At 45.0% G+C, this 14376-nt stretch overlaps 1 protein-coding gene across 4 annotated transcripts in view; it reads left to right on the forward strand.

Annotated features, from left to right (window-relative positions):
* Positions 1 to 2644, forward strand: part of LOC121870597 (nephrin-like) — a gene marked incomplete at its 5' end in the record, with an annotated part of 76365 nt that extends 73721 nt beyond the window's left edge. For 2 of the 4 annotated variants that reach the window (XM_042372426.1, XM_042372427.1), the window contains 1 exon segment: positions 1851 to 2644. In XM_042372426.1, coding sequence (XP_042228360.1) covers positions 1851 to 2147 — 297 coding nt within the window. 4 annotated transcript variants of the gene reach the window in all.
* Positions 2645 to 14376: the final 11732 nt, after the last annotated feature.

The following is a 14376-nucleotide window of genomic DNA, read 5'->3' on the forward strand; positions in this document are numbered from 1 at the left end:
AAACAGTTCATTCAAGTTTTGTATGCTGTGTGGAGTTCTAATTCATTTGCTGTTAATCTCCAAAATAGATATTTGTATGTAGTAGGTAGTAGACAGCTACCAAACAGGGAGGTACTACCGCCTGGGAAGATATTGGAAGCATATTGTGTTGTCTAATGGTAGACCCTGCTGCCATATGGCATCACAAAAATTGTGACCAAGTCCCAGGTTGCTCATCTGACTTTCTGCCTCAGTTACACGCAATTGCAGGGTCTCAATTGTTTCTCTTACTTTGACAACACAACATACTGTACATATGTCGTTTCTTACTCTTGATCTGTTTTTGTTGTTTTTATTTATAGTTCCCCAGGCCCCGATATGGGTCAGCGACCTGTGTCCGAGTGGACTAATCCCCGTAAACAAACAACAAAAAATGTGAAGAGTCATCATACCAGCTAACCTCCGGAGACGGTAACACCTCAAACTGTATTGAAATCACAGACCTACAATCAACCCCAAAAAACTGATTAGAGAAACAGCTTGTATTGCTTATACGCAAAGGAAAAACATTATGAATACATCAGAGTGAAGAGCCCTGACAGTAATGTATTCCTACATTACGTCCTGCAGTTACATATTATCACAGTATTGTTTGACACACGTACAGGAAATAAGAAAAGGCTCATTTCCATCAGTGATATTGCTCAAGGGTGCACCCACGAGCACTGCTCGGCACTTATAGCACTTCATGCTTACAGTGGGTGTGACAGCACAAACGCCTTTAATGGACACTTCTAAAAAACTCCAAAATATCGACCATAATGTAACTATGTTGGACTAAAATGTCTATGTTGATACCTTTTTTATATCTTTTTTATCAGTTCATTTTTGTTATTTTTATTACTTCATTTGTGAAATATTATATTAATAATTATAAACATAATTTAGATCATCAGTGAATCAATATAAATAAAGTTGTCAGCGTTTGTACAGTTAGATATATGTGTACATAACAATTCTGTAATTAATAATGTTGATATGGTACACGATACACTTTTTACAAAATAAAATAAAAATATTGACATCTGAAATTAAAAATTTTTCTTTATCATCGTAACAAAAATATTGTTTTCAGATCACATTTTTTAGAATGACAATATAATTAAACCATCTGACAGAGTATGGAACTTAACATGACAGAAAAATACACTGAAAATCGGCATAGAATATTGTGTCATGGTACAATGCATAGGCCAATAGCTTCAGGTTTAATATATGTATTTCTTATAGAAAGGATACGTAGAGATAATAAGCTTTCTTTTCATACGTGTATGACCAAACTATTCCTATTGTGAGTAAAGTCATAGAAGTACCCGGTATTTAGGTATTTTGCTAAAAAACAACTATTTTCGGTTGATGTCGCACATAGGAAAATACGTAATTTATGCACTTATATTTATACAAAATAGCGGATTAATGGCCCATTTAAAATCTTGTGGTGTTCTCTTTCATATTAGCGTGCAGTTACTTCGATTTTATAAAATAATACTATGGTGTGTGGAAGACTGTAAGCAGACGTCGTAAACTTCAGCATTTCACAAACGCGCCCCGCGACCACGCATTCAAACCTGAAAATTTCATTGTTAACATAATTTTTCACCTTCAGGACATTCTGAGAAACAAAATGGTGCCAAAAAAGTAGATTATTTTTTTTTGGGGGGGGGAGGGTTATCCTACCTAGCCCACGGCCTGTGTGTGTGTGTTTACCTGTAGTATTAATCAATTTGTATCTTCATATCTGCTAATTAACATAACCATTACTTAACAAGTCTTCATCACAGTCTCATGTCCGTGTGTGTGTCATGTTGCAGGGTGAGCGTGACTGGTCGATGGGGGAAGACGTGTGGAGCGGTGCACCTGGTGGTACAGCAGGCGTGGGGAAGGAGCAATCTGACACGTCTCCCTTGTCCCCATACGGTGTGGTGGATCCCAGGCGACACTCAGCCTACCTGAGGCCGCTAGACCAACTTCCTCCCCAGCTAACACAGCTGCCCACACACCTCACCGACCATCAGCTGGCCAGGCAGTACGTGCCTCAGCCTCACCATCCCCCGCCCTCCACGCCCAAGCTGTTCCAGCCCACCTCGGAGCACGAGAGCTCCGTGTAGTAGACCTGCGGGCGCGGCAGAGGGGCGCGGGATGTGTATAATCTCTACTCGGGCTGTGTAATGGGTGTAATGGCCGGGTGTGTTCGGTGTGTTGGTAGTGTAGAGGGCGGTGCAGGGTGCGTGTCAACGCTGCAGCGGGTGCGTGGGCAGTTCAGTGGGTGTGTGGGTGGTGCAGCGGGTGTGTAGGCGGTGCACCCGGTGTCTGGACGGTGCAGCGGGTGTGTGGGCGGTGCTGAACTTGGAAGGCCACACCACCGAGCAGCCACACACCTCATGAGGCGGAGGGAGAGAGAGGACCTCGGTGCTAGGGTCTCCATCACAACACTGACGCTGGACCTCACTACCCGAACTCAGACAACATTCGGCTCTACTGTACTGTATATATCCAGGGAAAATATTGTTCTATACGTGTATGTGTCTAGATGTTTGTTTGTGTGTCTGCGGGTGTGTAAGGATGTGTGTGTGTGTGTGTGTGTCTGCGTGTTTGTCTGTGTGTATATGTCTGGGTGTTTGTATGTCTGTGTGCGTGTGTCTAGGTGTTTGTCTGTGTATGCATGTGTGTTTGGGTGTATGTGTGTGTGCGTGTGTGCTTGGGTTGGATGCTCATATGAGCAATAGGGGTTGGGTGTAAACGGGACTGCCCAGTATGGGCCAATAGGCCCGCTGCAGTTTCCTCCATTCTTATGTTCTTATGTTCTTATGTGTGTCTTGGTATTAGTCTGTGTGCGTGTGTCTGAGTGTTTATGTGTGTGTGTGTGTGTGTGTGTGTGTAATAATAATAATGCGTGTGTGTGTGTGTGTGTGTGTGTAATAATAATAATGTGTGTGTGTGTGTGTGTGTGTGTAATAATAATAATGTGTGTGTGTGTGTGTGTGTAAGTAATAATAATAATGTGTGTGTGTGTGTGTGTGTAAATGACATAATAACATGAGTGGACCAGGGTTGCACTAGTCATACAAAAACAAACACAAAAACAAAAGCCTCAGACGGTCCATCACACTATGAGGCATTTGGTGTGTTGGAGGGAGAACGGAAGTGCTGATTCATATAATGAGAAGGACGCCATGAAGTGTCATCATAATAACTGGTTGGCAACACATAATTTTCATCAACTAATGGGACACCAAAAACATCCCCAGGAAACACTGCCTCACCAAACACCAAAGTAAACACGACTGGAGCTTCTATGACGAGTATGTCTCTGTGAAGTCAACCCCCTCCCTCCCCCACCTAATATAAGAAAAATAATGATAATCCCTGTTGAAACTCATGTTAAAGAAGTGTATCCCTGTGTGTGTGTGTTTGTGTACAGTCGACGGTAAACTCAAATCCACAAATCTACAAAACTCCGAGAATTTTACAACTACAATCCCTCAAAACAAACCCTCAGGAACGGGTCCTCAACAGACAGTGAGGATGATGCTATGTGATGTAAAGACATGTTTAATTAATACATGCAGAGATACATAACAGCCCAGTAAACTAAATCTTTCTACGAGTAAGACTGAGACTATACGAGAGGAGTGAATTATCAGAGACAGTTGTACAGATGTCACGTACTTTGAAATTATTTGTCTTGTTGGAAATTCGTCTTAATTGTAAAATTCGTCTTATTTGTGAGATTCATCTTTTTGTATAAGTCGTATTTTGGTGAAATATTGTGTTTTTGTACTTTGGATTAGTAAGTTTAGACTCTTACAAAAGGTGTAAGTGATTGACATAAGAAGTGATACGACACATAAGCAATGACCCATACTTTTAAATTCTTTGTTTTGACTCTGAAAAGCTGGAGGTTTTCAACTTAGCGTTGTAAATGATTAATGTAGATTTTTTTATATATCTTGCCTAAATTTCCTTACTCTGATAATAACCAGAATTAAAATGGCATAAGAAAAGAATTATATAACAAAACAGATGCTTAGGTTTTCCGTAAGTGTGAAAAGATTTATGTCTTACTATAACACTAAGCATCAGTTATACAGACATCTCTCTCACTGAAGGTCTCCTGGAGTGTGGGGAGGAAGTGTACTGGGAGTTCATACTCTCCAGGAAAAGACATTATGGACATAGTATTGTGACTGACTGCTGTAGAATTTGTATAAACTGTGCTGAAGTCTATGTTTTGTTTTGTTTTTTTAAGCAAGACAATATTGACTGACCTCCTGCCCTCAGTCTTGGGTACTGTCGGGGGGTCAAGATTAACTAGATCTCCTCTTCTCTCGCCCTGAGTCTTGGGCATTCTCAAGGAGGGCAAGACTAGCTTGACCTCTCTTGCCCCTAATCTTGAGCACTGTCAGGAGGTCAAGATTAACCTGACTTCTTTCCCATAATCCTGGGTAATGTCAGGAGGTTAAGATTAATCCGACCTCCTCTTCTCCTGCCCTTAATCCTGGGCACTGTCAGGAGATCAAGATTAACCTGACCTCTTGCCCTTAATCCTGGGCACTCGCAGGAGGTCATAATTAACCTGACCTCCTGCCCTTTATCCAGGGCACTGTCAGGAGTTCAAGATTAACCTAACATCTTACCCTTAATCCAGGGCGCTATCAGGAGGTCAAGCTATAGGACCACAAATCCCTGGTGTTGACGGATCAATGATAAAAGCGTCACTAAGTCCTGCTGACACATTCATCATCTTCTCTTTCATCGAGCTACTTCATGTGTCATGTGTGATAAGTTTCATAATCTATTCTATCAACTTTCAACTAATCATCCATCAATTCTTCTTTGTTAAAAAAATCTAAATAAAAAAAAAGATATGTCAAAAATATGATAATGCCATTTCTGTATGACATTGTCTGCTGTGTGTGCCAGTGACTATTGTATAATAAAGTTTATATGATAATTTGTGGATTTAGTTATCCCTTAATTAAACTGATGATGCAGGTTGGTCACACATGAAAGACCACATGGAAACGTTATAATTCCGATGTATTTTTGTAACTATAAAGTAATCATACTAAATACTCATGACATAAAACAAATTTATTTGTGTATATCCCAAACACAGCCACATGTTTGTGCTTGTTTAAGTTAGTATGGTATTGTTATTGATTTTTACATACATACATACATAATAATGGAAGCCCCTCGAAATCGAGAATGGCTGGCCCAAGGGCCTCCTAGGCGTGATTTTGATAAAGGTGTAGATGCTGTCGTCAACACAACAACCACACTCCAAGCTAACGAGTTGCATGACCCAGTGTCAAGGAATAGTCCGAGAAGACCGGACAACTCGCCAACTGCACTGGCTAACCATTACTACGGAATACAATCCGCAAATCGATTAACATCCAAGTTCCCAATTACTGCTGGGTAGACAGAGGCAAATGGTGTAAAGAAACTTGCCCATAGTTTCATCCTGCCCGTGGATCGAACCCGGGTCCGCTCACTTGGGAGGCGAGGATGCTGACCATTACACCACAGGTCGCCTAGACATACATACATACATACAGAGTGAAAACTCGGGTAGAAATAATAGTAAAGTAAAAATTAATTAGTTGTAGGATAAAGTGAGGAAGATTGGTAGCGTGGACGATTAGTTATTTAACTGTTAATATATATTCATAGGGGAATTTTCTAAACACTAATCCTAAGTACAGCAATTTATTAGCTAACTCAATGGCATGGACACATTATTAGATCATTATATTTACGTTACTAGACAATGACTCTTGGACACAAACATGAAATGGATACACTTCCCACCGTAAGTAACTCACCCTATGGACCGCTCTGACAATGACTCACGTGTGACCTAAGGGAGGCCCAGCGGCTGGGGGGTGTCTGCAGGTGCTGCTAAAGAGAATGCGGAACTTATCTTGTGGGAGACTGCTAGCTGGGGCTCAGTGCTGGGGAGGGAAGTTTCCGTCCCGACATCGACTAGTGACGAGCGTGACTCCTGTCTTCTTCTGAGTTCTGTCTCTGCCTGTCAGTCTCTGGGAAGGAGCAGTCGGCCCCTTCCCTGTTATAATAGTAATGCCTCGTGGAAGGAGCTGCAGGCCCCTTATATTGGAGATCATAAGCCGGAAGATGTCGTTACTAATCTGGGTGTGTCTGGCCAGGTGACAGGTGTACTGGATGGAGGGTAGCTTCTTGAGTAACACGGTCATGCCGCCGGGATAGCTAATGACGCGGCGGTGAGAATTCGGGTTCATTGTGACCGTGACCTCTCTTGGGTCAGGTCTTAATCTCGCTTTAATTACGAAGGGTGGGTCAACTTACGAGGGTGTACACACCTGCGCTTCCGGTCACTACTATATGTTTTGTTCTGGGCTGTAAGCTATTATCTGATAAACAATCACTACCTACCTACTATTACTACTACTACTACTTTGCTGTCAATCGGAATCGGGTATGACGATCATCCAGCTATGATACAACGATATGAGTTATTATGGATGTCACCTCGGTTGATGAATTTTGAGGCGACTAAACAGGCCTATACGGGACCCGCAGAGTCGTCCACATTTATTGCACAAGTGGAGGGCTGCTTTGAATGCGGGTGGGGCAGTGGAAGCGTCTTTTCGGCTTTGGCGCTTGTCTGCCTCCGTTTACAATCTGGCTAACTCGAAAGTATTGACACCTTCTCGTGTGGTGTTCCTCCAAGTGTTACGATGTGGACTAATCGACTCCCAGGTAAAGGGGGCGATTTGGCACTTTTTAAGGTTTATCTTAAAACTATCCTAGTAACTTTTCAATTGCCCGCCGGCGTTACGTTGACTATTCGTTAGGTGACTGTAAAGTAGCTGCTTTGGCAGTCTACTGTCGTCCATGCGGGTAACATGGTGAGTCCAGCACAGCTGTTCATAAATGGTGCTAGCCTCAATGCTCCTTCAGTTGGTGTGTGCAATAATACTGTCTAGTTCTCTCGTCTTCCCAGCACACTCGGTGGATGAAACGTATACTACTTCGGTGAAAGTTTTCAAGTGCCTTGAGGTGCTTCTTATATTTGACCCATGTCTCACTGCCATATAGTAAGGTGGGGAGGACCACTGCTCGATATGCATGCAGGTTTGTAGATAACTTCAGCTCCCTCCAGCTGAAGACACTGTTTCGGAGTCCGCCAAAGGCTTCAGATGCACATGTGATCTGGTACTGAAGGTCTTCATTAATGTCTGCGGTGGGGGACAGGTGGGACCCGAGATACCGAAAGTGGGTAACATTAGAGAGGGTAGTAGCGTTAAGATGGATGGATGGTAGTGTGTCTGAACCTGAGGCAGGTTGAAAGAGAATCTGAGTCTTACGTACATTCACCTCAAGGCTGGAGTTCTCATACGCATCTCTTTAGGTGTTTAGGATCTCTTGTAAGTCGTGTTTAGTGTGAGCAATAAAGGTGAGGTCGTCTGCATACTGAAGGTCAGTTATGGAAGCTCCCGACACCTTTGTTCTTGCCTGGAGTCGTTTTATGTTGAAAAGACCCCCTTCACCCAGTACTCGATGTCCGCTAAATTGACACTGGAACGAGTAAGGAAGGCAGCCAAGAAAGTGGAAAAGAGAGTTGATGCCAGTACACACCCTTATTTAACCCCTGTTTGGATGGGGAAGAACTCAGACTGGGTGCCGTTGTGCAGGACACTGCCGTTCATGCTATCGTAGAGATGCCTCACAATGGTGATGAATTTTGGTGGGCAGCAAAAACGGCTGAAGATCCACCAGAAGGCTTCCCTGTTGACCGAGTCGAAGGCCTTGGTTATGGTCGATGAAAGCCATGTACAGGTCACGATGCTGTTCTCTCCACTTTTCTTATATCTGGCGGGGAGCAAAGATCATGTCAATGGTGCCAGGTGATGGTCTAAAACCACATTGAGATTCTGGGAGGAAGTTTTCCGCCTCATGAAGGAGTCTGTTTAGGAGGACTCGGCCGATAATCTTGCCAGCTATGGGGAGCAGCGAGATCCCACGGTAGTTGCCACAGTCTGACTGGTCTCCATTGTTCTTATAAATATTGACAATGGAAGCGTCTTTAAGAGTTTGGGGGATTTTATTTCAACCCATATATTCTCAAGGAGAGAGTGGAGACGGCTGATAAGCAGAGGTCCTCATGCTTTATACACCTAAGCTGGGATTCCGTCAGGCCTCGAGGCTTTGTTTTATATCATCTGTTTGATGAAGGATGGAGGATAGCTGAGGTGGGTAACCTATGGGACCTGGGATGCTGAGGGACCTGCTGGGTAGTCAGGACATCCACATCGGTGTTTCGATTGAGCAATGAATGGTAGTGCTCTTTGCAGCGCTGAAGGAAGCCTTCATTGTCTTTAATTATGAAATTACCGTCAGGTGAGCAGAGGGGGGATTGCCCATAAAATATTTTAATGGAATTGAAAAATTCGTGCAGCTTGCGCTGATCTGCATGTTTTTGTATTTCACATGCTTTATTTTAAAGGTATCAGCTTTGTCCGAGACTGAGGGTTGTTCTGCCAGTCAGTAAAAGCAGCACGTTTATCATAGATGAGTACTTTGATTGCCGGGTCATTTTCATCAAACCAGGCCCGAGGTATTCTTTTGATCTGGCCAAGGGTTTCTCTGCAGGTTTTTGTCATAATGGTGTTCAGAGTATCCCATTCGGTACTGGGATTCGCGGTTTTGCTGTTGGGTTGCTTATATGCCCATGTTCGAGCTGCTCTCTGAAAGCAGTATTTAAACCTCTTCTGGAGGCTAGTTGCTTCGCCGTTTTCGGGCGACGTGAGGTGAGAGTTTGGCACTGACAGGTAGATGATCAGTGTCACAATGGTCAAAACCACGCACAGAACGTGTTACGAGGACATCTCGGCGATCTCTTTCTCTGACAATGATGTAGTCAATAAGATGCCAGTGTTTGGATCGTGGGTGTTGCCACGAACCCTTGAACTTGTCGGCCTGCTGTAACAAGGTATTGGTGATAGTGAGGCTGTGCGCAGAACACTTGGTGAGGAGGAGTAAATCGTTGGCATTGCACTTGCCTAGTCCATTTCTCCCTATGTATCCCTGCCAAATGCTAGCATCTCTGCCAGCTCTGGCGTTGAAGTCGCCAAGGAGCACAACCTTGTCTTCTCTGGGGAAAGAGGTTAGCATTCTGTCAAGGTCGGCATAAAAGGCCTCCTTGATGTTACCCTTTGCATCCAGTGTTTGGGCGTATACACTGATGAAAAAGGCATGACGCGAGTGATTCAGCCGGACACGAAGCGTCATAAAGCGCTCGTTGACCCAAAAAGGCAATTCATTAGACTGTGTAGAATGCGTTGTGGATGGCAAAGTCACTCCATAAATGCGGTTACTTTCCGCAGCAGGCTTACCCTTCCAGAAGAAGGTATAGCCAGACCCCCGTCCTGTGAGCTGAGCCTCATCTGGTAGCCGGGAATCACTGATGGATGCTATGTCCATGTTAAATCTAGCCAACTCTTTTGCCACAAGGGCAGTTTTTCTTTCAGGACACTCATTTGTGCCAATATCCAGAAGGATCCCGACATTCCATACAGCGACCATAAGAGGATGTATGGTTTGTTTTTGTTTGGATCTGTGATTCTGACTGTGTTTTCGACCACATAAGGATGACCTTACTGGGTACAATTGCCCAGTCAAGTTTGGTTTTTAGGCAGGCTATGTTTAGGGCACCTTTTCTAGCCTCCTCCCAGTGTGGGGTGAGCAGAGTGGCTCCTCGAAAGGGCTACTCAGTCACACAGACAGGACAGGATTGCACTGCTGCCTAGATCCCAGTGCATAAACGACCATCATATCTGTGCCGCCCATGTGCAGAGTTGTGTCTAGACACTCTCGGCAGTCATCTCTACCTGTCCCCGTCGCCACTCGTCCTTCGCCATAGGACTTTTAGGAGGTATAGGTGTTTTGATGATGATGAGAGGTATGATCAACTGGATGATGGCTGTGCATGAATTGATTTATGTGGTGAGGCAGCAGCACAGTATGCAACTACACATCTTGGCTCTCCCTTTTCCTGATCCAGTGGTGCAAGTGTTGCAACGACTGCCAAATAGCCCAGTTTGTGGGGTTTCGCCTTAGTAACCGATCCATCAGGCATTGCCCTCGTCTGCCGGTGTAGTTGTTGGGTTTCCACGGTGGTCACCTCTTCCTCCTATACCGCTGTTGGGGGCTTGTTGGAGCTCTGTAACCATGTTTGCCTGATGTGGGGCTCCACCCAGATTTTTTGTTCAGGGTTTACTCCCGTAGCCTTATACCTACAAAGGTTAACCTACAAGGCAGCGGGGTAATGGTTGGTAGGCGCCAGAACATTTCCACATGCCAGTGGGCGTATGGGCCATCCCTCTGAGACTCCAAGATCCTCTGCTGGTCTAGCCTGGGCCCACGAGGCACCCAGTTACCGTGTATTGCCACGAGAAGGCAGAGCAGGAGTCTTGATGGTGAAGAGGCTGTGTACTGGCAGGGGAAGACTTATGCAAGTTGCTTCCCTTTTCGCACCAGGGCTAGCCAGCGGCGGCAGCAAAAAGTGAAAAGGAACAAGCAGTGCTTGCACCTTAACACTAACATAGTGCTGCCACACTAGACGCATTTCACCACCCTCTGTACATATACATGCATACATACATACATACATATATACATACATACATACATACACCACTACTACTTTGCCCTCACTCGAAATCGAGTATGACGATCATCCAGCTGCGATACAATGATATGAGTTATTAGAGATGTCACCTTCATTGGTGAGTTTTGTGGTGACTAAAGAGGCCTATATGGGTCGGCAGGGTTGATCACAGAAGTTACACATGTGGGGGGGCTGCTCCTAGTACGGATGGTGGCGGCGGGAGCTTCTTTCCTGCGTTGGCGTTTGTCTGCCTCGTTATGCAGTCGGGCTAGCTTGAAAGTATTGACACCTTCTTCTATGGTGCATCTCCAAGCGTTATGGTGTGGAGTAATCATCTTCCATGTGAGTGGGTCTATTTGGCACTTTTTCAGGTTTGTCTTAAGACTATCCTTCTAACTCTTCACTTGCCCACTAGCATTACGTTTACCATTCGTTACGTGACTGTAAAGTAGCTGCTTTGGCAGTCTACTGTAGTCCACGTGGGTAAAATGGCCAGTCCAGCATAGTTGTTCGTGGATAATGGTAGCCTCGATGCTCCTACAGTTGCTGTCAGCAGGAATACTGGCAAGTGTTCTCTTTTCTACCCCGCGAACTCGGAGGATGGAACGTAGACTACGTTGGTGAAAGTTTTCAAGTGCCTTGATGTACCTCCTGTATGTGACCCATGTCTCGCAAACATATAGCAGGCTGGGGAGGACCACAGCTCGACATACGTGTAATTTTGTAGATAATTTCAGCTCCATGCACCTGAAGACACAGTTTCGGAGTCTGCCAAAGGCTTGGGATGCAAACATGGCCCGATGTTGAATCTCTTCATCAATGTCTGTGGTGGTGGAAAGGTGGGAGCCGAGATATGGAAAATAGTAACATTAGTGAGAGTAGTACCGTTAAGCTGAATGGATAGTGCAGGTGTAGCTGAACCAGGGGCAGGCTGAAGAAGAATCTGAGTCTTACATACATTCACTTCGAGGCCGAAGTGTGCATACGCATCTGCACAGGTGTTCAGGATCTCCCGTAGGCAGTGTGCAGTGTGAGCAATGAGGGTGAGGTCGTCTACATACTGAAGTTCAGTGATGGAAGCGGCTGACACCTTTGTTCATGCCTGGAGTCGTCTTATGTTGAAAATTCCCTTCATGCAGTTCTGGATGTCCACCCCACTGGCAAAATTGCCACTGGCATGAGTAAGAAAGGCAGCCAAAAAATGAAAAAGAGCATTGGTGCAAGAAAATATCCTTGTTTTACCCCTGTTTGATTGGTAAAGTTCTCAGACTGGGTGCCATTGATCAGGATACTGCTGTTTATACCATCTTGGAATTGCCTCACAATGGCAATAAATTTTGGTGGACAACCAACACGACTGAGGGTCCGCCAGGGGGCTTCCCTGTTGACCGAATCAAAGGTCTTGGTAAGGTCGATGAAGGCCATGTACAGTACAAGTCGCGACGGTGTTGTCTGCACTTTTTCTGTATCAGGTAGGCAGTAAAGATTCTGTCAGTGGTGCCACATGAAGGTCTAAAGCCACATTTAGATTTTTTGGGGAAGTTTTCCGCGTCAAGAAGAATCGTGTTTAAAAGGATAAGAGCGATAATCTTACCAGCTACGGACAGCAACGAGATCCCGCGATAGTTGCCATGGTCTGACCGGTCTCCCTTTTTCATATAAATATGGACAATGAAGGCGTTTTTAAGAACTTGGGGGATTTCCTCCTTTTTCCATATATTCTGCAGGAGAGAGTGGAGACAGCTGATAAGCAGAGGTCTCCTTCTTTATACACCTTGGCTGGGATTCCATCAGGCCCTGTGACTTTGTTATTTTTCATCTTCTTGATGGCAGTATTTACCTGATTATGAGATGTAGGATATCCGAGGTGGGCATGCTCTGAGATCTGAGGGACCTGCTGGGTAGTTAGGACATCCGCATCGAGGTTTCGGTTGTGTAGGAAATAGCAATGCTCATTTCAGCATTGACCGATGCCTTCTTCATCTTTAATTAGTGAGTTACTGTCGGATGAGAGGAGGGGGCCGCTCCATGAGTAGTTGGCCATAAATTGTTTTAGTCGATTTGAAAATTTCACACAACTTTTGTTGAACCACAACTTTTTGCGCTTCAAACGCTATATTTTTCCACCATTCGTTCTTTAGATTGCGGCTTTCGCCCTGGACCATAGCTTTCTTCTGACGGAAGATATCAACTTTGGTCCAACACTGAGGGTGTTTGCCAGTCAATGAAAGAATAACGTTTACATTACCATTGATGAGTTCCTCGATTTCTTGGTTATTTTCATCAAACCAGTCCTGGTGTTTTCTTTCGATCTGGAAGAGGGTCTCGCTGCAAGTGTTTGTGATGACAGCGTCGAAGATATCCCATTCGTCATTGGGATTTAGGTTGCTTGCTGTCGGATTGTCTATGGGCTCATCGTTGAGCTTCTCTCTCAGAGCACGTTTTACCGCTTGACCCTACAGGCGCCTGGTATTAAAACTTCTTCTGGAGGCTTGTTGCCTTCGCCGTGTTCGGGCGAAGTCAAGTGAGAGTTTGGCTTTGATGAGCCAATGATCTGTGTCACAGAAGTCAAAGCCACGCATGGCTCGAGTGATGAGGACATCTCGGCGATCTCTCTCATGACAATGATGTAGTCAATAAGACGTCAATGTTTTGATTGAGGGTGTTGCCAAGAACCCTTGAACTTGTCGGCTTGCCAAAACAAAGTGTAGGTGATAGTGAGGTTGTGTTCAATACACTTGCTGAGGAAGAGTGGGCTGTTGGGATTGCACTTGCCCACTCTGTTTCTCCTGATGGTTTCCTACCCGATGTCAACATCTCTGTCAACTCTGGCAATGAAGTCACCTACGAACACAACCTTATCTTCTCTGGGGATAAAGGTTAGCACTCTGTCAAAGTCGATGTAAAAGGCCTCTTTGATGTCATCCTCTTCATCCAGTGTTGGGGCATTTTTACTGATGAAGAAGGCATGACGTGAGTAATTCAGTGGTACTTGGAACGTCTTGAGGCACGTGTTGACTCCAATAGGCTTTTCAGTTAGACTATGTAGGATGGATTGGGGAATGGCAAAGCCAACTCCATAAATGCGGTTTCTTTCTGCAGCAGGCTTACCCAGCCAGAAGAAGGTACAGCCGGACCCCCGTTCTGTGAGTCGACCCTTGGCTTGGAGCCGTAACTCACTAATGGCTGCTATGTCGAGGCCATACCTAGAAAGCTCTTTTGTCGCAAGGGCGGTTCTTCTTTTAGGACTCTCATTTGTGCCAGTATCCAGAAGGGTCCTGATATTCCATGAAGCGACCATAAGAGGTTGTATTGTTTCATTTTTGCATTGATCTGTAATTGTGTTTTTGACTGAATTAGGATTACCATCCAGGGTCAAGTTAGTTTGTTAGGCAGAATATGTTGAGGGCACCTTTTCTAGTCCCCTCCCTATGTGGGGTGAGCAGTGTCTCTTGGAAAGGGTTTACTATCAAGGTCAATCCCCGCGACTGACGGGCAGTGGTTGGCAGGCGCCAGGGCATATCCAAATGCCGGTGGGCCTATATGCCGTCACTCTGGGGACCACTGCTGCTCCGAGATCCCCTGCCTGGGGACGCGAAACACCCCAGTTACCGTGAGTTGCCACGAGGAGACACAGCAGGAATCTTGATGGTGAAGGGGCTGTGTACGAGCGTGGGTCT

The sequence above is a fragment of the Homarus americanus genome, unplaced genomic scaffold (assembly GCF_018991925.1).
Source record: "Homarus americanus isolate GMGI-L3 unplaced genomic scaffold, GMGI_Hamer_2.0 scaffold56333, whole genome shotgun sequence".
In the NCBI taxonomy this organism is placed as follows: Eukaryota; Metazoa; Arthropoda; class Malacostraca; order Decapoda; family Nephropidae; genus Homarus; species Homarus americanus.